Consider the following 27,103-nt stretch of genomic DNA (forward strand, 5'->3'; position numbering starts at 1 on the left):
ACATGGTCCATTTTCAACCTCCAGATAAAGTGGAAGATGGCTCGGGTGTAAGGAATGAGAAATGGGCCAACGACCAACAGCGAGTGTGCCTCACACCTGACGACCAGGTTCTTACCCGCAATGAGGAGACAGTGTTGTTCCCACTTGCCCAGTTCTTTTTTGACCACTGTTACTCACTCATTCCGGTTTCTAACGCATGCCCTGGTCCCTCCGAATCATATCCCCAGCACCCTCAGGCAGTCTGACCTGATGGTGAAAGGGACAAAGGATTGGTCAGCCCAGTCCTCCAGCTCCTATTTCTTAAGTCCTTATGACTTGTTGAGTTTATGCCTGATTGCAAAAGCAGCACTAATGGCTTCCTATTAAACAAGGTACCCTGTACAGTTAAAAGTTGAAAGTGTATTGTTGTATTATCTGAAGATGCAGCAGTTTCACGTCAAGTGCATTGTAAACTGCAGATCCACAGTGCCTGGGGTTAGACAAATGTTGCATATTGGGCATGTGCCAGCTGGAACCTGAATGTGGTGCAGCTTTCATTTCCTGGTACACTTCCGGTTCCCAACTCCTCCCTTTCTCTTGTTACCACCCTGAACTTTAAACTCAGAATCATTTGGAACCAGTAGCAGAGAGTTGCAGCTTGTGTGGGACAGTCACTTGAAAAGATAGTGTGGTTTTAATCACTCCTGTCAACATGGGTAAGTGACCAACTCAACCTTACTTATGGAACTGTTCCACCACTTATAGAGAGTATTTTACAAGTATTATACAGTTCAGTTCAAGGACAGTGCACAACCTGCAATGAGGGACGATTAACTTCTGCCTGCTGGTGCTGTGCAGCTTATTCATGTCTCAGTGTCAAACACATTGACAATTTATTGACAGTTGTCACTATCCAGGAACATTTGTGCTAATATTTGAGTGTGTGTGGTAAAGGGGACCAATTAATTCTTGCCTAATACACTGTACACCTCATGTAGTTGCTACACAGAAAACAAGATAAAATCAAGGATTCACCTGACATATGCAGACAACGACAGATACTCCAGAAAATGATGGAAATGCTCAGCAAACCAGTCAGTATATGTAGAGCAAACAGAGGGGTTCATATTTCAGCTGTAAGCCCATGGTCAGAGTTTTCCCTTTACACAGGACATTAAGCCAGAGTTCACGGTTACTGGTGAGGCCTCACTGAGCTTTTTGTTGTTGCTTTTGTACAGTTTGTATGTGTCTCATTCTAAGTTTCTGCATGTGTTCAGTACACCTCAGACCTCCTTTGATTCACTGTGGACAGGCTGTTGCGGGGATGGGGTGGGCGGGGTGGGGGGGTGGGGAGGTGGCATGGGGATGGGGGTTAGAGTTAGGGTTAGGGTTAGGGTATATTATGTTCCATCAAACAAAGCACATTTGAGATTTCAGATTGGAACAGCCATCAGCGTGAATGCTTTAAGGGGTTAACTAGGGGCAAACAGTGGAAATAACCTAGAAATTGCCAGTTTATTTAGCAGGAATGTGGTATGTTTTCAGTGAGGGAGGGTCTGTCAGGTACTGGTGTTGTGTATCAGAGTGCCAGAGGTCCATTCCTTCAACAATGCTCGATTAACTCAGTCAGAATTGAGGGTGGGTCTGGTAGCATTCGCTTTCTAAGGGCAAATGGATGAAACTGGGAGATAATAACTGGACCCATCATAATCACTGCCAATTCTGTTCCTTGTCTTTCTTGTGTTAAGTGGGAAGTTATCAAAGAAGAAAATGCAAAATGAACAAATTCTGTCTGTCTGTTGAACCGAGTAAAATCACTGTATGGCCACTGTCTGTACAGCACTTTGAAACAGTAATCACAAACTAATCCCACTGCCCCACTCTATCCCCATAGCCCTGTATCAAGCCCCAAACCAATCCCACTGCCCCACTCTCTCCCCTTAGCCCTTTATCAATCCCCAAATTAAACCCATTGCCCTGCTCTCTCCCCTTAGCCCTTTATCAAACCCAAATTAATCCCACTGCCCCACTCTCTACCCATAGCCCTGTATCAGTCCCAAACCAATCTCACTGATCCAATCTTGCCCCATAGCCCTGTATCAATCCTAAACTAATGCCACTGCCCCACACTCTCCCCATAGCCCTGTATCAATCCCAAACTAATCCCACTGCCCCACTCTCTCCCCTTACCCCTGTATCTATCCCAAAACTAACCCCGCTATCCTGATCTCTCACCATAGCCCTGTATCAATCCCAAACCAATTTCAGTGATCTACTCTTTCCCCATAGCCCTGTATCAATCCTAAGCTAATCCCACTGTGTGTGGTGTCAATGAGGACACTATTCAGAAAAAATTATTGTTAGAAGTGAATCTGGATTTCAAGAAGGTGCTAGAGATAGCGCTGGCCATGGAAAGTGCAGTAAGAGATTCACAAACAATACAGGGTGCACAAAATGGCACCATCCACCTGTGATGGCAGTAGCAGGTGAAGGATCAAGCGTTCTTAGGCACGATTGGTTAAAGGAGATTAAGATAGGAAACCCCAGCTGAAAGTGGCGTGAAAAAGTGAGACTGCTGAGAAGTTTCCCCGCTAGCTGAAGAGTAAAGAAAAATAACAGCGGTGAAATCTAAGAATAATTTTAATGGAGGTGGAAACAAACATAGATTTAAGCTAAGAGGTAGAAGGCTAAGAGGGGAGTTGAGGAGAAATTTTTCACCCAGAGGGTGGTGGGAGCCTGGAACGCATTCCCTGAAAGGGTGGTTAGTCAGAAACTCTCGTAACATTAAGAAGTATTTAGATATCCACTTGTGTTGCCATAGTATCCAGGGTTATGGGCCAAGCGCTGGAAAATGGGACTAGTGTAGTCAGGCCTTTGTTGACAGGCATGGCCTCCTTCGCTGCTGTAAACATCTATGAGTCTATGAGTTTAAGCAGTCTTTCAGCGATTGGCAGTTTAAAAAAATCATTTGCTACTATTGTCACAGAAATGGACATATGATGAGGCAGTGCAAGGGAAGACTCAAGCAGGCTTGTTAACAAAAGGAGAAGCCCAACGAAATTTACAATGTAGAAGAGCCTGAAACAACATATTCAGACATTTATTTGTTGTTTAATCTGAAAGTTGGAAAGACAGAGCCAATATTTGTCACTGAAAGTAAATGGCAAACCTGTTAGAATGAAAATGGACACGGGAGCTTCCACTACAGTAATTGGGGAACGTACTTTCAGATATTTGAATTATGGTGAACATCAATTAAGCTTGGAACAAACAACCACCAAGCTAAAAACATACATAGGTGAAGACATTCAAGTAAAAGGTATATGCAGAATAACTATCCATTATGGAAGCCAATTGGCACAGCTACCCATGATGGTGGTAGCAGGTGAAGGGTCAAGCCTCCTTGGGCAAGATTGGTTAAAGGAGATTAAGTTAGAATGGTCTGAATCTTCCAGTTGAGAGCAAGTGGGCTACCAGAGCTACTTAGAAAGTACACCACCGTCTTCAAAGATGAACTGGGGAAAATCCAGGGCCTGCAGGCCAAGATTTATGTGGATCCAAAAGCAACCTCTCACTTCATGAAGGTGAGACCATATGCCCTGAAAGCGAGACCATATGCTCTGAGAGAAAAAGTTGACATTGAGCTGAATGGCTGGAGAAACTGGGTGTTATACAAACTGTTCAGTTCTGAGAGTGGGCAGCACCCATAGCCCCTGTTCATAAAACCGACCAAAGCATCCAAATTTGTGGGGGTTACATGCAAACAGTTAACAAAGAAGCCAAACTGGAGAGGCACTCCATTCCAAAAATTGAAGAGCTGTATGCCAAGCTGCCAAAGCTTGACATGAGCCATGCTTATCAACAACTAGAGTTGGATAATGCCTTCTGGGAATTTGTCATAATTAATACCCACAAAGGGTTGTACCAATATACACAATTGCTTTTTGGTGTCTCCTCAGCTTGTGCCATCTTTCAGAGAACAATAAAAAGCTTACTGCAGGGACTGCCCTAGGTTGTAATCTATTTAGATGATGTATTGGTGATTGGATTCAAAGAGTATTTGGCAAACTTAGAAGAAGTCTTAAAATGTTTTTTTCAAGCTGGAGTCCATTTAAAAAAAGAAAAGAGCACATTCCAAGCGAGGGGGGTAATCTATTTGGGTCACTGGGTAGATTCACAGGGCCTCCACCCAGTTGAGGAAGAAGTGAGAGCCAAAGAGAATCACCTGCGCCAAAGAATGCTTCAGAGATCAAATCATTCCAAGGAATGATCAACTATTATGGTCGATTCTTACACAATTTGTCGACAGTGCTGGTTCCCCTGCATTCTCTCCTCAAAAAGAACCAACGTTGGTCTTGGGAGGCGCCCCAGAAAGAAGCTTTCATGAAGGTGTAACAATTGCTGCACTTGTCCAGTCTATTAGTGCATTATGACCAGATGAAACAATTGGTGCTGACATGTGACGCAAACAGAGCGGGCGCAGTGCTCTCCCATCCGATCAATGCCGGCACGGAACAGCCAATAGGTTATGTATCAGGGATGCTCACCACTGTGGAAAAGAGAGACTTGCAGATGGAAAAAAGAAGACCTGTCCATCATCTTTGGTGTCAAGAAATTTCACCAGTACGTACACGGCCGCCATTTCATAATCGTTTCGGACCACAAACTACTGTTAGGTTTGTTTAGTGAGGAAAAAGCTATACCACCCATAACCTCAGCAAGAATGCAATGATGGGCTTTAATTCCGGCAGCATATGAATACACTTTCATACAGAAGCCTGGCAATCAAATCACAAACATTGATGCCCTTAGTCATTTGCCTTTACCGGAAAATGATGAACATTTCCCAGTTCCACAGGAATATGCTTTACAGTTAAATTTCTTAGATTCGTCACCGGTATGTGCTTGACAGATCAGAGACTGGACAAGGCAGGACCCAGTCCTATCTCAGGTATGAGAACAAATGCTGCATAGTTGGTCACAGGAGCCCCTATCTGATGAAATGAAACCGTACTTCAACAGGAGACATGAAATAACAAGCCTGGATGGCATCTTATTGTGGGGAGCATGGGTGATAGTTCTTCCAAAGGGAAGGGAGTTACTTTTAATTGAACTACACAGTGCCCATCCAGGAATTTCCCGAATGAAGACCATAGCACACAGCTATCTATGCTGGCCAGGGATGGATGGTGAAACAGAGAGCTTGGTGAAGCACTGTGTACAATGTCAGCAATTGCAAAAGTTGCCAGTGATAGCCCCGTTATACCCTTGGGAGTGGCCAGGTAGACCCTGCGTGCGTTACAGTGTGTAATGTACCTTTAGGAATAATGTGTGTTAGAGAAGATCACAGGATCTGTAGCCACCAATAGGAGAATTGTGTGGGCTACCTCAGCAGTCAGTGTAGAGTTGGAGTTGAAAGCACATCTGTGGTTGCTGCTGAGTATATTGTAAATAAACTTGAGGTTTCCATTCAAGAAGTGTCTGCAGATCAACTTTATCACTAATAGAACAACTCGGCCACCCTGCAACAAGCCCTCTATCAATCCCAAACTAATCCCACTGTCTCAATCTCTCCCCATAGCCCTGTATCAATCCCAAAATAACTCCTCATCCCCACTCTCTCCCCAAGGCCCTGTATCAATCCCAAACCAATCCCACTGCCCCACTCTCTCCCCATAGCCCTGTATCAATCCCAAACTAATCTCACTGCCCTACTCTCTTCCCATAACCCTGTATCCCCAGATTGATCAGTTGGGAAACGGTGTCTCTCCTGGTGAAAGAAGAACGATAAGCAAAGAACTTAAACAACTTACTCTACTGATATCCTTAAATGATCAATATTTTAGAAAACTATTCGAACTAAAAAGTACGGTGTGTTTACTCGCCCTTTTCACTTTATGGAGGGTTCATGCTGTGGCTTTTTCTTCTGGCTTTTTGATAGGCAGCAAGACAGTTCTTCACCTTACTGATAGTCTTGAGTTGTTTTTAATTCTCTCACAGCTGTTTTTTGCTGGCAGCCTGTCTTAACTGTTTAACTCCCTGTCTCAGCAGGCATGAATTTAAGCTCGTACACCATAAAACATAGGAGCAGAAGTAGGCCATTTGGCCCATCGAGTCTGTTCCGCCATTCAATGAGATCATGGATGACCTGATAATCCTGAACTCCACTTTCCTGCCTTTTCCCCATAACCCTTGATTCCCGTACTGATTAAAAATCTGTCTATCTCAACCTTGAATATACTTAACAACCCAGCCTCTACAGCCCTCTGCGGTAAAGAATTCCACAGATTAACTACCCTCTGAGAGAAGAAATTCCTCCTCATCTTTGTTTTAAATGGGTGACCCCTTACTCTGAGATTATGCCCTCTGGTCCTAGACTCTCCCACAAGGGGAAACAATCTCTCAACATCTACCCTGTCAAGCCCTCTAAGAATCTTATATGTTTCAATAAGATCACCTCTCATTCTTCTACACTCCAATGAATACAGGCTCAACCTACTCAACCTCTCATCATAAGAAAATCCCTCCACACCCAGGATCAACCTGCTAAACCTTTTCTGGACTGCCTCCAATGCCGATATATCTTTCCTCAGAGAAGGGGACCAAAACTGTTCACCGTATTCTAGTTGTGGTCTAACTAGTGCCTTGTATAGTTTTAGCAAGACTTCCCTATTTTTAAAGAAAGTCAAAATACTGCGGATGCTGGAAATCTGAAACAAAAACGAAAAATGCTGGAAAAACTCAGCAGGCCTGACAGCATCCGTGGAGAGAAAGACAGAGTTAACGTTTCATGTCCATATGACTCTTCTACGGAAGAGTATTTAGAAGGGTCATACGGACTCGAAACGTTAACTCTGTCTTTCTCTCCACAGATGCTGTCAGACCTGCTGAGATTTTCGGGATTTTTTTGTTTTTGTCTCCTATTTTTATATTCTATTCCCTTTGAAATAAAGGCCAACATTCCATTTGCCTTCCCTATTACCTGCTGAACTTGTATGTTAACTTTATGATTCATGTACAAGGACCCCCAAATCCCTTTGTGCTGCAGCTTTCTGCAGTCTTTCTCCATTTAAATAATATTCAGCTCCTCGATTCTTCCTGCCAAAGTGCATAACCTCACACTTTCCCACATTATATTATATTCCATCTGCCAAGTTTTTGCCCATTCACTTAACCTGTCTAAGTTCCTCTGTAGACTCTTTGTGTCATCCTCACCACTTGCCTTCCCACCTATTTTTGTGTCATCCAAGTTCATTAAAATATGTTGTAAATAATTGAGGTCCCAGCACTGATCCCTGTGGCACTCCACTAGTTACAGGTTGCCATCCTGAAAATGCCCCCCTTATCCCAACTCTCTGTCTTCTATTAGTTAGACAATCCTTTATGCTAATATACTACCGCCAACACCGTGGGTTCTTATTTTATTAAGAAGCCTTATGTGAGGTGCCTTATCGAATGCCTTTTGGAAATCCAAATATATTACATCTACTGGTCCCCCTTTATCTATCCTGCTTGTTACCTCCTCAAAGAATTCTAATAAATTTGTCAGGCATGATTTCCTCTTCATGGGCTGAATTTTTTGGCTGGTGGGGGAGGGGCAGAGCGGGAGCAGACACGGGCGGGTGTGGACCCGATCGCTGCCTGCAATTGGGTCTGTGCTGCCATTTTACGCAGGCAGGCCAATTATGGCCCGCCCAGCGTGAGTCGCGGCTTCCGAGGACAGCGGGTGTGTGCGGGTCTGCAATGATAGCCGGGTCCAATGGCGACCCGGTGGCTTGCTTTAAAAAGTTGCTGCAGTCTTTCCAAGGTAGCGAATCATGGCCAGTGGGAGGGTTCCCCAGAGCGCTGCTGGTGAGCAGGCCAGACAGGAGGGTAGGGCAAGGGGGGCACTGTGCCCCTCACTTTTCCGATGCTTGCCTTGCTGCCCTCCTTGAGGAGGTGGCAGCCCGGCGGGAGGTCCTCGTACCCCAGGACAGGAGGAGGAGGCCTCCCCACATGACCAAACGTGCCTGGGAGGAGGTGGCGGAGGTGGTGAGCTCCCACGACGTGATGCGGCACATCTGGATCCAGTGTCGCAAGCTTTTCAATGACCTGTTGCGCTCACGAAGGGTGAGCACCATGTTGGCATTGGTCACTTAACCCAGCAGGTAGGTTTCCCCCTGGTGCCGCGCCACCCCCCCTTCCCACCTCCTCCACCGCCCCCCCCCGCCTCCATCCCCCCAAGTCTGAGTGTAGTGACTACATTGAATCATTGACAGATTGTGTCCTCCGCTGGGTGGGCCAGCAGATATTGCCCATGCCAAGGTCACTCTGAGAGGGTGGTGATGAGATGGGTTCTGCCCCCACAGCATGTGGTACACTGAGACCCACATTACTGGTTTGGGGGCAACCTGGAGGAGCTGCACCTAGGCGCAGTGCTGGAACTCCAGGACATGTCAAACTCAGGGTGACGACATGCTGGGAGGGGAGCTTCAAGGTGGTGTGGCATCGATCCATCTGCTGTCCTCTGCACTTCACATGCTTGCACCTCCTTGCTATGGAAGGTCAGACTGTGTGGTGCCTGATGTGATGTAGGCAGCATTTGGCCGGGATGGGGACAGGCCTAGCATCTTTGTGTGAGCATTCGGCAGCAATGGGGTGAGGAGGCACTGGAGCCCTGCAATGTCCCACTCTGGTTGCAGTGGGCCGTCCGTGAAGAGAGTCCAGGTACAATTAGCACTAATAAATGTTCTTCTCTCCTTCTCAGAAGAAGACTGTACATAATGCCCCCGAACGGGTGAGGACTGGTGGCAGGCCAGCACAGTTAGCGATTCTCAGCCGTTTCGAGCAGGAGGCCCTAGATTTGGAGAGGTGCCATGTGCCCAGGTCCACTGGTGTCGGTGAGGCTGGGATGCCATGGCCAGGTATGAATGCCCAGCAGTGAGGTAACCATTGTTCTCCCAACAGCCATGGCAGGGCTGAATGTTCATTGATTGAAGTTTGTAACATGGCTTGATCATTGCTTATGGAAGGGTGAACGCATAATGACCCAGGGGACAGGGATACACATTGACATTGTCTCCATGTTAACTGATCCAATGTCCTTGTTCTTCCTTTCAGCATCAGTGGAGCAGGGCCTGGAGGAGGAGCAGCAGAGACCCCCTCTCACACCTGAGAGCCCTGAAGTCTCACCAGCATCACACCATCTCTGCGAGGCAGGCACCAGCACAGATACCAGCACTTTAGTGGGAACTAGAACATCGGCTAGTGTCCCAGGGCACAGCGGTGAGGGCACTTCACGGTCGCTGGAGGAGCTGGCAAAGACAGAGAGTGCCCCTTGTGCCTGAGCCTGTCCTCCCAAAGGTGGCTCCCCTAGAGGCTGAATGTGCACTCCTGGCCTCTTCCCCCTTCTAGCCCTCCCTTCCTCCTCAGAGGAAATGCCTCCGGTGGACAGCTCAGCTCCTATTCCCAGGCTAAGGGAAGGCTTCCTGAAACCTGCAGGCCCAAGAAAGATTCCTCACTGCAGAGTGCTGGCCTGGAGGCTGTGAGTCCAGACCAAGCAGCTGGTGTGAGTTTTGAAGTATTGCAGATCACACAGGCAAGTATCAGTAACTTTGAAACATCAATATCTGACAGCACACTCGCAACCCCACTGGGCCTTCTTATCCTGCCCGTGGATGAGGTTTATACAAATGTGTCCTACCGCCTGCCTTTTGCGCCCGTGTGCCAACCTAAAGATTGCACGGGCGTCGAAAAATTGCTGTTGATTGGCTCGTCAAGGGCCTCAAGTGGCGGGTGCACATTGGAGAGCATCGCGCGCCCGTCCATCCAACCAAATATCGCGATGGCGCATGGTGACGTCGGGATGCTCACCTGACGTCACTGCGTGTCATTTTACATACGTGTTTGCGGGGCCTGTCCCACATGCCAACAGGAAAATTCTGCCCCATGAGGCCATGCTGACTCTATTTGATTATATTATGTATTTCTAAATGTTCTGCTATTACATCCTTTATAATAGACTCCAACATTTTCCCAATGACAGATGTTAAGCTAACTGGCTGTTTTTTGTCTCCCTCTCTTTTTGAATAAGGGAAATTAGCAGTTTTGGCAGTTTTTCAATCCTCTGGGACTTTTCTGGAATCTAAGGATTCTTGGAAGATTACTACCAGTGCATCCATTATCTCTTCAGCTACCTCCTTTAATATGCTAGGATGCAACCCATCAGGTCCAAGGGACTTATTGGCCTTTAGACCTATTAGTTTCCCTAGTACTTTTTCTCCAGTGATAGTTGTATTTATTTCCTCCCCCACTTTTGCGCATTGATTATTTAGTATTTTTGGAATGCTATTAGCGTCTTCTACCATGAAGGCTGATGCAAAGTATGTATTCAACTCCTCTGCCATTTCCTGGTTCCCCATTATTATTTCCCCAGCCTCATTCTCTAAGGGGCCTATGTTCACTTTGGCCTCACTCTTCCTTTTTATATATTTAAAGAAGCTCTCACTGTTGGTTTTTATATTACTTGCTTGTTTACCATCAAAGTTTATTTTCTCTATCTTTTTTTGGGTCAGTTTTTGTTGGTTTTTAAAACTTTGCCTATCCTCTGGCTTACCACTAATCTTTGCCGCATTGAATGTTTTTTCTTTCAATTGATATATTCCTTAACTTCCTTGGTTAACTATGGTTGGTTTATCCATTTCCTAGAATCCTTCTTTCTCACTAGGAAATATCTTTGTTGTGAGTCATGAACTATTTTCCTAAACATCTGCTCTTGTTCATCAACCATCTTTTCTGCTAAACTCCTTTCTCAGTCCACTCCAGCCAACTCTGCCCTCATTCTATTGTAATTACCCTTATTTAAGGTTAGCACAGTTGAGTTTCTCTCACTCAAACTGAATCTTAAATTCTACAATGTTATAGTCACTGTTTCTTATGGGATCTTTTACTCTGAGATCATTTATTAAACCTGCTTCATTACACATTACCAGACCCAAAATAGTCTGATCCCTAGTTACTTCCACATATTGTTCTAGGAAACTATCCCGAATACACTCTATGAATTCTTGCTCGTGGTTACCTCTGCCAAGTTGATTTTCCCAATATACATGAAGATTATAGTCACCCATGATTAATGTACTGCCTTTTTTACATGCCCTCATTATCTCCTGATTTATTCTCTGTCTGACAGTATAGCTACTGTTAGGGGGCCTATAGATTACTCTCACCAGTGTCTTCTCCCCCTTGTAATTTCTTACCTCCACCCAAATGGATTCTACATCTTCTGATCCAACATCCTTTCTTGCTGTCGTACTTATTCCATCTCGTACTAACAAGGCTACCCCACTATCCTTTCCTTCCTGCCTGTCCCTTCGAAAAGTCACATACCCCTGAATATTTAGGCTTTGATCTCCACGTAACCATGTCTCCATAATGGCTATGAGATCACACCCAATAACCTCTATTTGTGCCGAAAATTCATTTCTTTTGTACCGAATACTACGTGCATTTAAGTAAAGAGCCATTAATTTTGCCTATTTATCATTTTTCCCCCTTTGACCCTATTTGCTGCTGTTTATTTATGTTTGTACACTCTGTCACTTTCTGTCACACTCTGTCTATCATTATCTGAACAGCTGCCCTGCAAGGCTGCCAGATCCTTTTGCTTTGTAAGCCTACGTATCCCCTCTCCACAACTGGCTCCCCCCCACCCCCTCCAACCCCACCATTTAGTTTAAAGCCCTCTCTGTAGCCCTAGTTATTCGATTCAGCAGGACACTGGTCTCAGCACAGTTCAAGTGAAGCCCATCCCAACGGAACAGCTCCCTTCTACCCCAATACTGGTGCTAGTGCCCCATGAACTGAAACCCATTCCTCCCACACCAATCCCTGAGCCACTTATTTAACTCCTTGACTTTATTTACCCTATGCCAGTTTGACTGAGGCTCAGGTAGTAATCCCGAGATTATTACCTTGGATGTTCTGCTTTTTAATTTAGCTCCTAACTGTTCAAATTATTTCAAATTCTGGTCTATTTAAGTAAATAATGTGAGATCCCAAAAATATTAGTTCCAATTAAGACAAAATCCTAAAAGTAGTATATTATCAGAATCTTACAGCTTGACAGTTCCCTTGACAGCTTGACAGTTCCAATGCGCAAATCCACTTTTAATGCACATACATGGCTACTTTTAACAATCCCAAAGTGCACATGGCCTCTCCCAAAGGTGCCCCTATACCCCTGGACCTATCCAAAAGGGCACTGAACCTCTGCAAAGAACTATAGCATCTTTAAACATTCTCTTGAAAGGTCTACAGCCCACAAGTCATGTTTTGGACATTCCACTTGTGAGAATTAGATCTGACTGAAGGTTGTTACACTTTAACATGTGCAGCTGCCTCTGTGAACCATGGATGTGCAGAGTACAACCCGCCCACATCCCCCCCACTGCGAAAATGGTTGTGGGTGGGTTCAGTTTGGGACTTCTGTATTAAGGCCTCTGGATTAAGGCCTCTGGATCCAGGCCCCGGCACCATTTTAGCGAAGCCAGAGACTTCCTCTGTCATGGTGAAATGTCAGGCCCATGCGGGCCTCTAATATTCTGCTGAACACATTTAAATCTTGCCTGCCCCCCACCCCCCAGCCCGCCCTGTCCTTTTCACTACTACTATCCTAGTCTATAGTTTAAATTCCCCATTATAACTATTCTAGAATAGTTGGTTCAGACTCACAGTCCAATCATAGATCACAACCTGTCCCTCTCCCAAGCCTCCTGTTTTGTCAGCTGACCCAGCCTATCTACAATGATGGGAAATGTGCAGGGAGGCCAGTGGAATCATCCATTTGGCTCATTTGCCTGGATGATTACAAACACTTCAAGCCAAGCCCTTACACTCATGTTGGGCAGTTCATGAAAAGCTACGTTCATGAAATCTCCTCCCAAATAAAGTGCCTGTTTGTCTATTATCCAAGATCATTACGATTTCTAAACCTAAGAATTATAAAAGATTCAAAATTTCAGAGGAATATCAGGATTTTATGACCAATCAGTGACTTCTGATTTGATTGGATTCACTGCCAGGGAAGGGACCCCATAAAGAAGACAATGAGTTAAGTACATATAATCCAGCTCCTTCACATTATCCAGATAGTTATTACTCCAAAATCCTTTCATTCCTAAATCATCTCATCCATATTAGTGTGTGGACAAAAAAAAGCTCTCCAGTTCCGCTTGGGATTTGATACTCTCCCCGAGAGCTAAGGAAGGTTCTGTTGCTGTTGGGGACAAATTTCTTCATTTCACAAAGATGATAGAGAAATTACCCTAAATGGAAATAAAAACCAGAAAGAATAAACAATCTGCTTCATATTTTCAGCTGAGAGCATTGTACCACCGTCAGGAGGAGTTGCTGGAACAAACATTCCAAATTCCACTGCAGTTGATGTAAATGATGAGGCCTTATCTCAACTGATCAATCCCATCACCACAAAGTTGATCCCTGTCTTATACACCCTAGTGTTTGGCATTGGGCTCCCAACAAATGTTCTGGCTCTTTTAACAATGGCTGCCAAAAGCAAGAAACCTTCCACCATCTTCCTGATCAACTTGGCGACTGCCGACCTTCTCCTGATCCTGATGCTGCCGTTCAAGATCTCCTACCACCTCCTGGGCAATGACTGGCTCTTTGGTGAGGGACTCTGTCGGACAATGACCGCCTTCTTCTACGGGAACATGTACTGCTCCATCCTGTTGCTCACCTTCATCAGCATCGACAGATACTTCGCTCTGGTCCATCCATTTTTCTCCAAGCGTTTCAGGGACAATCGGTTTGCCTTAAGTGTTTGTGCTGTCATTTGGGTGACAGTTGTTCTCTTTGTTTGGCCTTTTTTTTCTGTTAAACAGTCTTTTAGAATCAAGGGTCTAAATATCACCACGTGCTATGATGTGTATCTAAAGAATAATCAGGTTGTGTATTTCTATTACTGGTTAATTTTTGTGATATTAGGATTTTTCATTCCGAGCCTCGTCACTATATCCTGTTACAGTCTTATAATCAGATCTTTAACAGTTAATGATATAAAGTACAAAAAGTCTGCAAAAATCACTCTCTTAATACTGTTTGTATATCTAGTATGTTTCACTCCGAGTAATATCATGCTTCTGGTGCACCAATGGGTGCCTGACCTCCATAAACATTACATTTTCTTACTGTGTCTGAGCAGCTTTAACAGCTGCTTTGATCCTTTCCTCTATTATTATATTTCTGAGGATTGTAGAAACAGAGTGAAAAGGATAATCTGTTTCCAGAAAGTTGATACCAGTTTGAATTTGCAGCCATCCACAAGGCTGACTCATACTCCTATCACAAATTCCTTATGCAGTTCCTCAGTGATTTAGTGAGTGGAGTGATCCAAATAAGGTAACTCCCACGATCACACTCTGAATTACAATTAGCTGCTGGCAGGACAGATGCTGGATTTATTTTTATCAGCTCATGTGAGGCAGGGAAATACCAAGCAGCACATTTCTGCATCTTAAGGAGCTCCTCAGCCAGAAATTGTAAAATAACTGAATAAAGACAGAGATCAGAACTTGCTGAGCTGAATCACTTAGCCTTCATTAGACAGAGCCACGGGTGCTAATTGCTCGTAGTTCACAGCCAGGAATTTCTAGCCAGGGGAATCCTGCAATGAGTTTCACAAACTGGACACTGTCCATCTGTCTCCCCTGACACATCCTGCCTGTCTCCCCCGGCATTGTCTGCCTGTATCCCCCACCCCCCAACACAGTCTGCCTGTCCCCCCTGACACTGTCCACCTATCCGCCCTGACACTGTCCGCCTTTCCCCACTGACACTGTCTGCCTGTCTCCCCCAACACTGCCCACCTATCCCCCCTGACACTGCCTGTCTTCCCGACACTGTCCACTTGTCTCCTCCAGGGGAGAATTGACACCAGCATTTACCAGAAAACGAATTTGAATATGCTGATTGGATTATATATAATAAAGTGGAGAAGCAAAAGCACCAGCATGGACCAGTTGGGCCAAATAGCCTGTTCTGTTCTGTAAATTCCATCCATTCACCGGTGACAAATCAGGTGCAACACAGCTAACATTCAGTGAAGGGGTTTACTGTCACTAGAAGTTTCATGAGACTGATTTGCTTTTCAATTACAATCAGTTTTTAAATATTGTAGCCCAGAACAGTTATAAAAAAGATCAAGATGGTGCAATTATATTGATGTAGAATCAGAGACTGTGAACGTTAAATTGGAAGGTGAGCAAATTTATAAAAGGTTTGTTTTTTTCCTACAAAATTTACTTATCTTGTGATTTTCATTAATCTGTTTCACATTACACGATTGTGGAAAAATGATAACTGTTGGAATGTTTTGCCTTGCTGCAGCTGTAATTTGTGGCTTTGGTTTTATTCTCACTGCGTGCGGGTTTCAGTTGAGCGGAATATATTCAAAACTCAACTTTAAAAAACAAACCTGAAAGAATTGTCACATTGTAAATTGAATTCTCTCAACTTGCTTTAGTTTGAATGTGCATTTCTGTTTATTTATTGCAGGCTATTTTGTGAGTTCTCAATAAAGAACTGAACTTTAAAGTGTTTCAGACCTAAAGAGATAATTTACCAGAATAAGGGCGGAATCATCCCAGATTTGCACAAAGTGTGGTAGCAGGCCGGAGAAATGTTATTTTCCCTGCCGGCCGCAGTGGCAGGTTTTTACGCCAAGTTGTCCCATTCCTGCCTCATTAATAATGCAGCCACAGGAAACATGCTGCCTCACTGGCGGGTGGCCTCCGATTTGCCTGCCTCACCACTTCATCGCTACTTCCTCACTCAGGGCATCATACTTAAACTGCAGCCCCGCACACACTTCTCAATGCTTGCAGCCTAGGGCTGCTCGGGTAAAGACATGGCCCCCAAAGCCAAGAAGAGTGCAGCCCCCCAATTCAGTGATTCATCCCTGGAACGCCTCCTGAACACTGTGGAGGCCCACTGCAATATCCTCTACCCCCACTCTGGGTGTAGGAGGCCCATTAGTCTCACCACTCCGGCTTGGGAGGCGGTGGCAGTGATGGTTGGTGCCAACGCTGCACAAGAGGTTGGCCATCCAGTGCAGAAAGAGGATCTGTGCTACCAGGATAAGGCAACCATCTTATCACTCTCAATTCCCACATTCACAAGACCATCACACATTCACTGGCATCTCACTCACTATCAGCTCAAGGGACATCACCATTCACTCGCAAACACACCCTCACATCTCCATCCGGCCTCATCTGCTCTGGAGACTGCCCCCTCAGCCCTCACCATCTTGAGGCCACTCTCACAGATCAACTTGTGTCCCCCCATATGCTCTTGGAATACCCTCCTTCCCCCATGCAGACTCTTCCCTTGCCTGAGGCCAATTCTCCACCTTCCCCACACAAGCCCTGCAGTTGCTGAAAAGCCACCCCCACCTTACAGCTGGCCTGCTAGGTAGAGACCTGCCCATGACTCCCCCTAAAAGTGATGTGGTGCTGTCTGTGAAGCCTGGCGCTGATGACCACAAGTGCTGCCCGAAGCAAGGTAGGCAAACAAACCTCGAAGTCCCGAGCAAAGTGCTGTGCACCAGCAGCAGGTCGCTTATGTACAGTTGCAAAACATGTCAGCACGCCAACGTGCCCGAATGATACATCGTTGGGGGGATGATTCTGGTGAGCAGGTCTTATAATGAGATGCTAAAGAATTGAAATTAGGTTCCTGATGTACAGTGTTGGGAGACACGGTCTGCCATTGATGGGTCGAGCGGACGATCGCAAACTGGTGAAACCAATTTTTGACCTTCTTGGCATAATGCTACACCAGCAACAACATCAACACAAGAAAACACCAACATCAGCACCAACATCAACACAAGCAAACACCAACACAAACAACATCACCAACAAATATCAACACGAGCAAACACCTACACCAACATCACCAGCAAACATCAACACGAGCAAACACCTATACCAACACCAGCAAACACCAACACCAGCACCAACATTAACATCAACACAGGAACCAACACCAACATCAACACCATCAACATCAACACAAGCACCAGCACCAACACCAGCACCAGCAAACACCAACAACAGCGCCAACACCAATACTAGCAAACATCTACAACAGCACCAACATCAGCAAACAGCAACACCAGCACCAACACCAACATCATCACCAGCAAACATCAACATGAGCAAACACCTACACCAAGACCAGCAAACACCAACACCAGCACCAACATCAACATCAACACAGGAACCCACACGAACATCAAGACCAACACCAACATCATCACCAGCAAACATCAACACTATCAGCAACATCAACACAAGCAGCAGCACCAACACCAACACCAGCACCAACATCAACAACAGCAAACAACAACACCAGCAAATGCCAGCACCAGCAAATGCCCATACCAGCAAACACCAACACCAGCAAATGCCAGCACCAACACCAATATCAACACCAGCAAACATCAACACCAACGCCAGCACCAACGCGAAAACCAAAAAACATTAACACCAGTGCCAGCACCAACATCAACATCAACACCAGCACCAACACCAACATCAACACCAGCACCAAGATCAACACCAGCAAACACCGGCATGAGCACCAACACCAGCACCAGCACCAGCAAACACCAACACCAACATCAACACCAACACCAGCACCAGTATTAACATCAGCAAACATCAACACCAGCACCAAAACCAACATTAAAAGCTGCACCAACAGCAACACCAGCAAACATCAACACAAGCAAAATCCAAACCCAGAGCCAACATCAACACCAACAAACATCAAAACCAGCAAACACCAACACCAGCAAACATCAACACCAGAATCAAAATCAACACCAGCAAACATCAACATCAGCAAACACCAACGCCAGAAAACACTAACACCAGCAAGTATCAACACAAGCACCATCAACACCAGCAAACAGCAACACCAGCACCAACATCCACACCAGCACCAACATCAAAATCAACACAAGCAACCACCAACACGAAGACCAACATCAAGACCAGTACCAACACCAACATCAACACCAGCACCAACATCAATACCAGCACCAACACCAGCATCAACACCAACACCAACATCAACACCAGCAAATAGCAACACCAGCACCAACATCAACACCAACACCAACCCCAGCAAAAATCTACACCAGCAGCAGCACCAAAACCATCAAACATCAACTCAAGCACCAACACCAGCATCAACACCAGCAAACAGCAATAGCTGCAAACCTCAAAACCAACATCAGCACCAACAGCAGCAAACACCAACAGCAGCACCAACATCAACAGCAGCACTAACATCAACACAAGTAAACATCAACACCACTGCCAACATCAACACCAGCACCAAAAACAACACCAGCACCAACATCAACACCGACAAACTCCAACACAAGCACCAACATCAAGACCAGCACCAACATCAACATGAACACCACCAAACACCAACACCAGCACCAACATCAAGACCAGCACCAACAATAACATCAAAACCAGCAACCACCAACACCAGCACTAACACCAACACCAGAAAAGATCAAAATCAGCACCAACGCAAATATCAGGACCAGCAAACATCTAGACTAGCACCAGAACCAACACCAATACCAGCAAACACCAAAATCAGCACCAACTCAAATATCAGCACCTGCAAACACCAACAGCAGCACCAAAATCAACACCAGCCAACACCCACACCAGCTCCAACATCAACACCAGCAAACTGAAACAGTAGCAAACACCAACACTAGCACCAACACCAACATCAAAAACAGCAGACACCAACACCAGCAAACTTCAACACCAACACCAGCAAACACCAACACCCGCACCAACATCAGCATTAACACCAGCACAAAAACCAACATCAATACCAGCACCAACATCAATATCAGCAATCATCAACAGCAGCACCAACATCAACACAAGCACCAACACCAACATGAACACCAGCAAACACCAACACAAGCACCAACATCAAGACCAGCACCAAAACCAACACCAAAACCAGCAAACATAAAAATCAGCACCAATGCAAATATCAGCACCAGCAAACATCAACACCAGCACAAGCACCAACACCAACACCAGCAAACATCAAAATCAGCACCAACACAAATATCAGCACTGGCAACCATCACTAAAAGCACCAATACCAACATCAACACCAGCAAACATCAAAATCATCATCAACTCAAATATCAGCACCAGCAAACACCAACAGCAGCACCAACAACAACACCAGCCAACACCAACACAATAAAAACACCAACACCAGCACTAACACCAACACCAGCAAACATCAACACCAGCAAACTCAAAAACCAGCACCAACCATAACACCATGAAACACTGGCACCACCACCAACATCAACAACAACAAACATCAACAGCATCACCAACACCAGCAAAAACCAACACCAGCTCCAAAGTCAGCAGCAGCAAACAACAACACCAGCACCAACAACAAAACCAGCACCAACATCAACATCATAACCAGCACCAAAACCAATGCCAACACCAGCACCAAAATCAACACCAGCAAACTTCAACCCCTGCACCGTCAACACCAGCACCAAAACCAGCATCAACACCAACATCAACACCAGCACCAAAATCAACACCAGCAAACACCATTAACAGCAGCAAAATCAACACCAGCACCAACAACAACACCTGCACCAACATCAACACCAGCAAACACCAACACAAGCAGCAACACCAAAACAAACATTTACACCAGAATGAACATCAACACCAGCAAACACCAATGCTTGCAACAGCTTCAACGTCAGCAAACATCAACACCATCATCAATACCAAGAACAGCAAACATCAACACCATCACAAACATCAACATCAGCATCAGCAGACATCTGCACCAGCACAAGCACCAACACCATCAACAACAGCAGCCAACTTCAACACCAGCACCAACACATAGGACAGCAAACATTAGCACCAGCAGCAACAACAACACCAGAAAGTATCATCATCAGCACCAACACCAACACCAGCAAAATCAACACCAGCACCAACACCAACAACACCAGAAATCACCAAAACCAGCACCAACATCAGTACCAGCAATCTTCAACACCTGCACCAATATCAACACCAGCAACAAAACCAGCATCAACACCAACATCAATACCAGCACCAACATCAACATGAGCAAACACCATCAAGAGCAGCAAAATCAACACCAGCACCAACAACAACACCAGCACCAACATCAACACCAGAAAACACCAACACCAGCACAAATACCAACATCAGCATCAGCAGACATCTGCACCAGCACAAGCACCAACACCAATAACAACAGCAGCCAACTTCAACACCAACAGCACCAACAGCAAGGACAGCAAACATTAACAACAGCACCAACACAAACTCAAGCAAGCATCATCATCAGCACCAACACCAACACGAGCAAAAGCAACTCCAGCACCAACCCCAACATCAACATCAGATATCACCAATACCAGCACCAATGCCAACACTAGCAACCACAAAAAATTAACAAACATCAACACCAACACCAGCATGAACATCAACACAAGTAAACACCAATGCTAGCACCATCATCAATATCAGTAAAAGTCAATACCAGCACCAGCGACAACACCAACACCATCAAACAGCAACACCTGCGAACATCAACACCAACACCAGCAAACACAAACAGCAACACCAACAGCAGCACACAGCAGCAGCAAGACCCACAACAGCAAACACCAACACCAGCAAACAAAATCAACCACAGCAAACATCGACACCAACATCAACACCATCACTAACACTAGCAAAAACCAAAACCAGAACCAACATCAACACAAGCAAACACCAACACCAGCACCAAAATCAACCCCAGCAAATATCGACACCAACATCAACACCATCACTAACACTAGCAAAAACCAAAACCAGAACCAACATCAACACAAGCAAACACCAACACCAGCACCAAGATCAACATGAGCAAACTCCAACAGCAGCAAACACCAACATCAGCATCAACAACACCAGCAAACACAAACTCCAGCAAACACTAACAGAAGGAAACACCCACACCAGCACCAACATCAACACCAGCAAACTGCAACACCAGCAAACACCATCACTAGCACCAACACAAACATCAACAGCAGCACCAACACCAACACCAGCAAACATCAACACCAACACATGCAAACACCAACACCAGCGCTACCATCAACATCAACACCAGCACCAACATCAACACAAGTAAACATCAACACCACAGCCAACATCAACACCAGCACCAAAAACAACACCAGCACCAACATCAACACCAGCAAACTCCAACACCAGCACCAAAATTAACACCAGCACGGAAACCAACATCAACACAAGCACCAACACCAATATGAACATCAGCAAACACCAAAACCAGCACCAACATCAAGACCAGCACCAACACCAACACCAGCAAACATCAAAATCAGCACCAACACAAATATCAGCACCAGCAAACATCAACAACAGCACGAGCACCAACACCAACACAAGCAAACACCAAAATCAGCATCAATACATATATGAGCACCAGCAAACATCAATACCAGCACCAATACCAACATCAAAACCAGCAAACATCAAAATCATCATCAACTCAAATACCAGCACCAGCAAACACCAACAGCAGCACTAACATCAACACCAGCCAACACCAACAAAAGCAAACAACAACACCAGCACCAACACCAACACCAGCAAATTCAAAAACCAGCACCAACCACAACACCAGGAAACACTGCCACCAGCACCAATATGAAAAACAACAAACATCAACACCATCACCAACACCAGCAAAAACCAACACCAGCACCAACATCAGCAGCAGCAAACACCAACATCAGCACCAGCAACAACTCCAGCTCTAACATCAACATCATAACTAGCACCAAAACCAACATCAACACCAGCACCAACATCAACATCAACACGAGCACCAACATCAACACGAGCAAACTTCAACACCTGCACCAACATCAACACCAGCACCAAAACCAGCATCAACACCAACATCAACACCAGCAAACAACATCAACAGCAGCAAAATAAACACCAGCACCAACAACAACACCTACACCAACATCAACACCAGCAAACATTAACACCAGCACCAACACCAAAACCAACATTTACTCCAGAATGAACATCAGCACCAGCAAACACCAACACTAGCACCACCATCAACATCAGCAAACATCAACACCACCACCAACACCAACAACAGCAAACATCAACACCAGCACAAATACCAACATCGGCATCAGCAGACATCTGCACCAGCACAAGCACCAACACCAACAACAACAGCAGCCAACATCAACACCAGCACCAACACCAAGGACAGCAGACATCTACACCAGCACCAACACCAACACCAGCAAGCATCATCATTAGCACCAACACCAACACCAGCAACATCAATACCAGCACCAACACCATCAACACCAGATATCATCAACACCAGCACCAACTTCAGCACCAGCAAACACAAAAAACAACAAACATCAACACCCACACCACCATGAACATTAACACAAGCAAACACCAATGCTAGCACCACCAGCAACATCAGCAAACATCAACACCAGCACCAGCAAAAACACCAACACCATCAAACAGCAACATCTGCAAACATCACAACCAACACCAGCACTAACACAAGCAAACACAAACACCAACAGCAGCAAACACCAGCACCAACACCAGCACCAACATCAACCCCAGTAAACATCAAAACCAATAACAACACCATCACCAGCATCAGCAAAAACCAACACCAGAACCAATATCAACACAAGCAAACACCAACACCAGCACCAACATCAAGATCAGCACCAACACCAACATCAAAACCAGCAAACACCAGCACCATCACCAGCACCAAAAACAACACCAGCACCAACATCAACACCAGCAAACACCAACACCAGCACCAACAACAACGCCAGCAACAAAACAACACCAGCAAACACCAAAACCAGCACCAACCTCAGCACCAACACAAAAACCAACATTTACACCAGCACCAACATCAACAACAGCAAACACCGACACCAGCACCAACATCAACAACAGCAAACATCAACACCAGCATCAACATCAACACCAACAAACACAAACAACAACAAACACCAGCACCAACACCAGCAAACACAAACACCATCACCAACACCAGCACCAACACCCACACCAGCAAATATCAACACCAGCACCAACATCAACACCAGCAAACTTCAACACCTGCACCAACATCAACACCAGCACCAAAACCAGCATCAACACCAACTTCAACACCAGCACCAACACCCACACCAGCAAACACCTTCAACAGCAGCCAAATCAACACCAGCACCAACAACACCAGTATCAACATCAACACCAGCAAACTCCAACACCAGCACCAACACCAAAACAAACATTTACACCAGAATGAACATTAACAGCAGCAAACACCAATGCTAGCACCACCATCAACATTAGAATACATCAACACCATCATCACCACCAAAACAGCAAACATCAACACCAGCACAAACACCAACATCAGCATCAGAAGACATCTGTACCAGCACAAGCACCATCACCAACAACAACAGTAGCCAACTTCAACACCAGCACCAAAACCATGACAGCAAACATTAACACCAGCACCAACACCAACACCAGAAAGCATCATCATCAGCACCAACACCAATTCCAGCAAAATCAACACCAGCACCAACTCCAACATCAACACCAGAAATCGCCAACACCAGCACCAACATCAGCACAAGCAAACACAAAAACCAACAAACACCAAGACCAGCATGAACATCAACACCAGCAAATACCAATGCCAGCACAACCATCAACATTAGCAAACATGAACATAAACACCAGCAACGACACCAACACCATCAAACAGCAACACCTGCAAACACCAACACCAACACCAGCACCGACATCAACCCCAGCAAACATCAAAACCAACATCAACACCATCACCAACATCAGCAAAAACCAACACCAGAACCAATACCAACACAGGCAAAACGCCAAAACCAGCATCAACATCAACACCAACAAACACCAGCACCATCACCAGCAAACACAAACACCAACACCAGCAGCAGCAAACACCAGCACTAACACCCACACCAGCAAACACCAACACCAGCACTAACATCAACAAGAGCAAACTCCAACAGCATCAAACACCAACAAAAGCATCAACATGAACACCAGAAAACACCAACACCAGCACCAACATCAAAATGAGCAAACTCCAACAGCAGCAAACACCAACACCAGTACCAACACCCATACCAGCAAAGACTAACAGAATCAAACACCCATACCAGCACCAACAACAACACTAGCAAATACCAATCCAAGCACCAACATCAACACCAGGAAACTGCAACTCCAGCAAACACCAACACTACCAGCAACACAAACATCAACAGCAGCAGACACCAACACCAGCAAACATCAACACAAGCACCAACATAAACATCAACACCAGCATGAAAACCAACATCAACAGCTGCACCAACATCAACACCAGCACTAACGTCAACAAGAGTAAACAGCAACCCCACTGCCAACATCAACAACAGCAAACATCAACACCAGCATCAACATCAACACCAACAAACACTAACAACAACAAACACCAGCACCAACACCAGCAAACACAAACACCAACACCAACACCAGCAAACACCAGCACCAACATCCACACCAGCAAACACCAACACCAGCACCAACATCAACACGAGCAACTCCAACAGCAGCAAACACCAACAAAAGCATCAACATGAACACCAGAAAACACCAACACCAGCAACAACATCAACACGAGCAAACTCCAAAAGCAGCAAACGCCAAAACCAGCATCAACAATAACACCAGCAAACATTAACAGAAGCAAACACCCACAACAGCACCAACATCAACACCAGCAAATAACAACCCCAGCACCAACATGAACACCAGAAAACTGCAACAACAGCAAACACCAACACCAGCACCGACACCAACATCAACAGCAGCAGACACCAACGCCAGCAAACATCAGCACCAGTACCAACATAAACATCAACCCCAGCATGAAAAGAAACATCAACACCTGCAGCAAATTCAACACCAGCGCTAACATCAACACCAGTAAACATGAACACCACTGCCAATAGCAATACCAACACCAAAGACAACACCAGCACCAACATCAACATCAGCAAACACCAACACAAGCACCAACAACAACACCAGCACTAACATCAACACCAGTAAACATCAGCACCAGTGCCAACATCAGCACAAGCACCAACATGAACGCCTGCCATCACCAACACCAGCACCAACATCAACACCAGCAAACACCAACACCAGCACAAACACCAACACCAGCAAACATCAAAATCAGCACCAACGCAAATATCAGCACCAGCAAACATCTATACCAGCACCAGAAACAACACCAACACTAGCAAACATCAAAATCAGCACCAACGCAAATATCAGCACCAGAAAACATCAACACCAGCACCAACATCTACACCAGCACCAATAACAACATCAACACCAGCAAACATCAAAATCATCATCAACTCAAATATCAGCACCAGCAAACACCAACAGCAGCACCAACATCAACACCAGCCAACACCAAAACCAACAAACGCCAACACCTCCACCAACAACAACACCAGGAAACACTGAGACCAACAAACATCAACATCAGCATCAACATCATCACCAACACCAGCAAAAACCAACATCAGCAGCAGCAAACACCAACACCAGCACCAACAACAACACCAGCTCCAACATCAACATCATAACCAGCACCAAAACCAACATCAATATCATCACCAACACCAACATCAACACCAGCACCAACATCAACACCAGCAAACACCTTCAACAGCAGCAAAATCAACAGCAGCACCAACATCAACACCAGCCAACACCAACACCAGCAAACTCAAAACCAGCACCAACCACAACACCAGGAAACACTGACACCAGCACCAACATCAACAACAACAAACATCAACACCAGCATCAACACCAGCAAAAACCAACACCAGCACCAACAACAGCAGCAAACATCAACAGCTGCACTAACAACAACGCCAGCACCAACATCAACATCAACACCAGCACCAGCACCAAAACCAACGTCAACACCAGCACCACACGTCAACATCAACACCAGCACCAACATCAGTACCAGCAATCATCAACACCTGCACCAATATCAACACCAGGACAAAAACCAGCATCAACACCAACATCAATACCAGCACCAACATCAACACCAGCAAACACCATCAACAGCAGGAAAATCAACACCAGCACCAACAACAAAACCAGCACCAACATCAACACCAGAAAACACCAACACCAGCACCAACACCAAAACCAACATTTCCTCCAGAATGAACATCAACACCAGCAAACACTAACGCTAGCACCACCATCAACATCAGCAAACATCAACACCAGCACAAATACCAACATCAGCATCAGCAGACATCTGCACCAGCACAAGCACCAACACCAAGGACAGCAAACACTAACAACAGCACCAACACCAACACCAGAAAGCATCATCATTAGCGCCAACACCAACACAAGCAAAAGCAACTCCAGCACCAACCCCAACATCAACATCAGATATCACCAATACCAGCACCAATGCCAACACTAGCAAACAAAAAATCAACAAACATCAACACCAACACCAGCATGAACATCAACACAAGTAAACACCAATGCTAGCACCATCATCAACATCAGTAAAAATCAATACCAGCACCAGCAACAACACCAACACCATCACACAGCAACACCTGCGAACATCAACACCAACACCAGCACCAACACCAGCAAACACAAACAACAACACCAACAGCAGCAAACAGCAGCAGCAAGACCCACAACAGCAAACACCAACACCAGCACCAAAATCAACCCCAGCAAACATCGACACCAACATCAACACCATCACTAACACTAGCAAAAACCAAAACCAG

The 27,103-nt window shown here is 45.4% G+C and overlaps 1 protein-coding gene across 1 annotated transcript; it reads left to right on the top strand.

Moving 5' to 3' along the window:
- Positions 1 to 585: 585 nt before the first annotated feature.
- LOC121287336 (proteinase-activated receptor 3-like) lies at positions 586 to 15,576 on the top strand. The gene is made up of 2 exons (XM_041205121.1): positions 586 to 695; positions 13,336 to 15,576. Exons 1-2 carry the CDS (start codon positions 692 to 694, stop codon positions 14,355 to 14,357), a joined length of 1,026 nt encoding a protein of 341 aa, XP_041061055.1. The 5' UTR covers positions 586 to 691; the 3' UTR covers positions 14,358 to 15,576.
- The last annotated feature ends 11,527 nt before the right edge of the window (positions 15,577 to 27,103 follow it).

Source organism: Carcharodon carcharias, chromosome 14 (assembly GCF_017639515.1).
Source record: "Carcharodon carcharias isolate sCarCar2 chromosome 14, sCarCar2.pri, whole genome shotgun sequence".
Classification (NCBI taxonomy): domain Eukaryota; kingdom Metazoa; phylum Chordata; class Chondrichthyes; order Lamniformes; family Lamnidae; genus Carcharodon; species Carcharodon carcharias.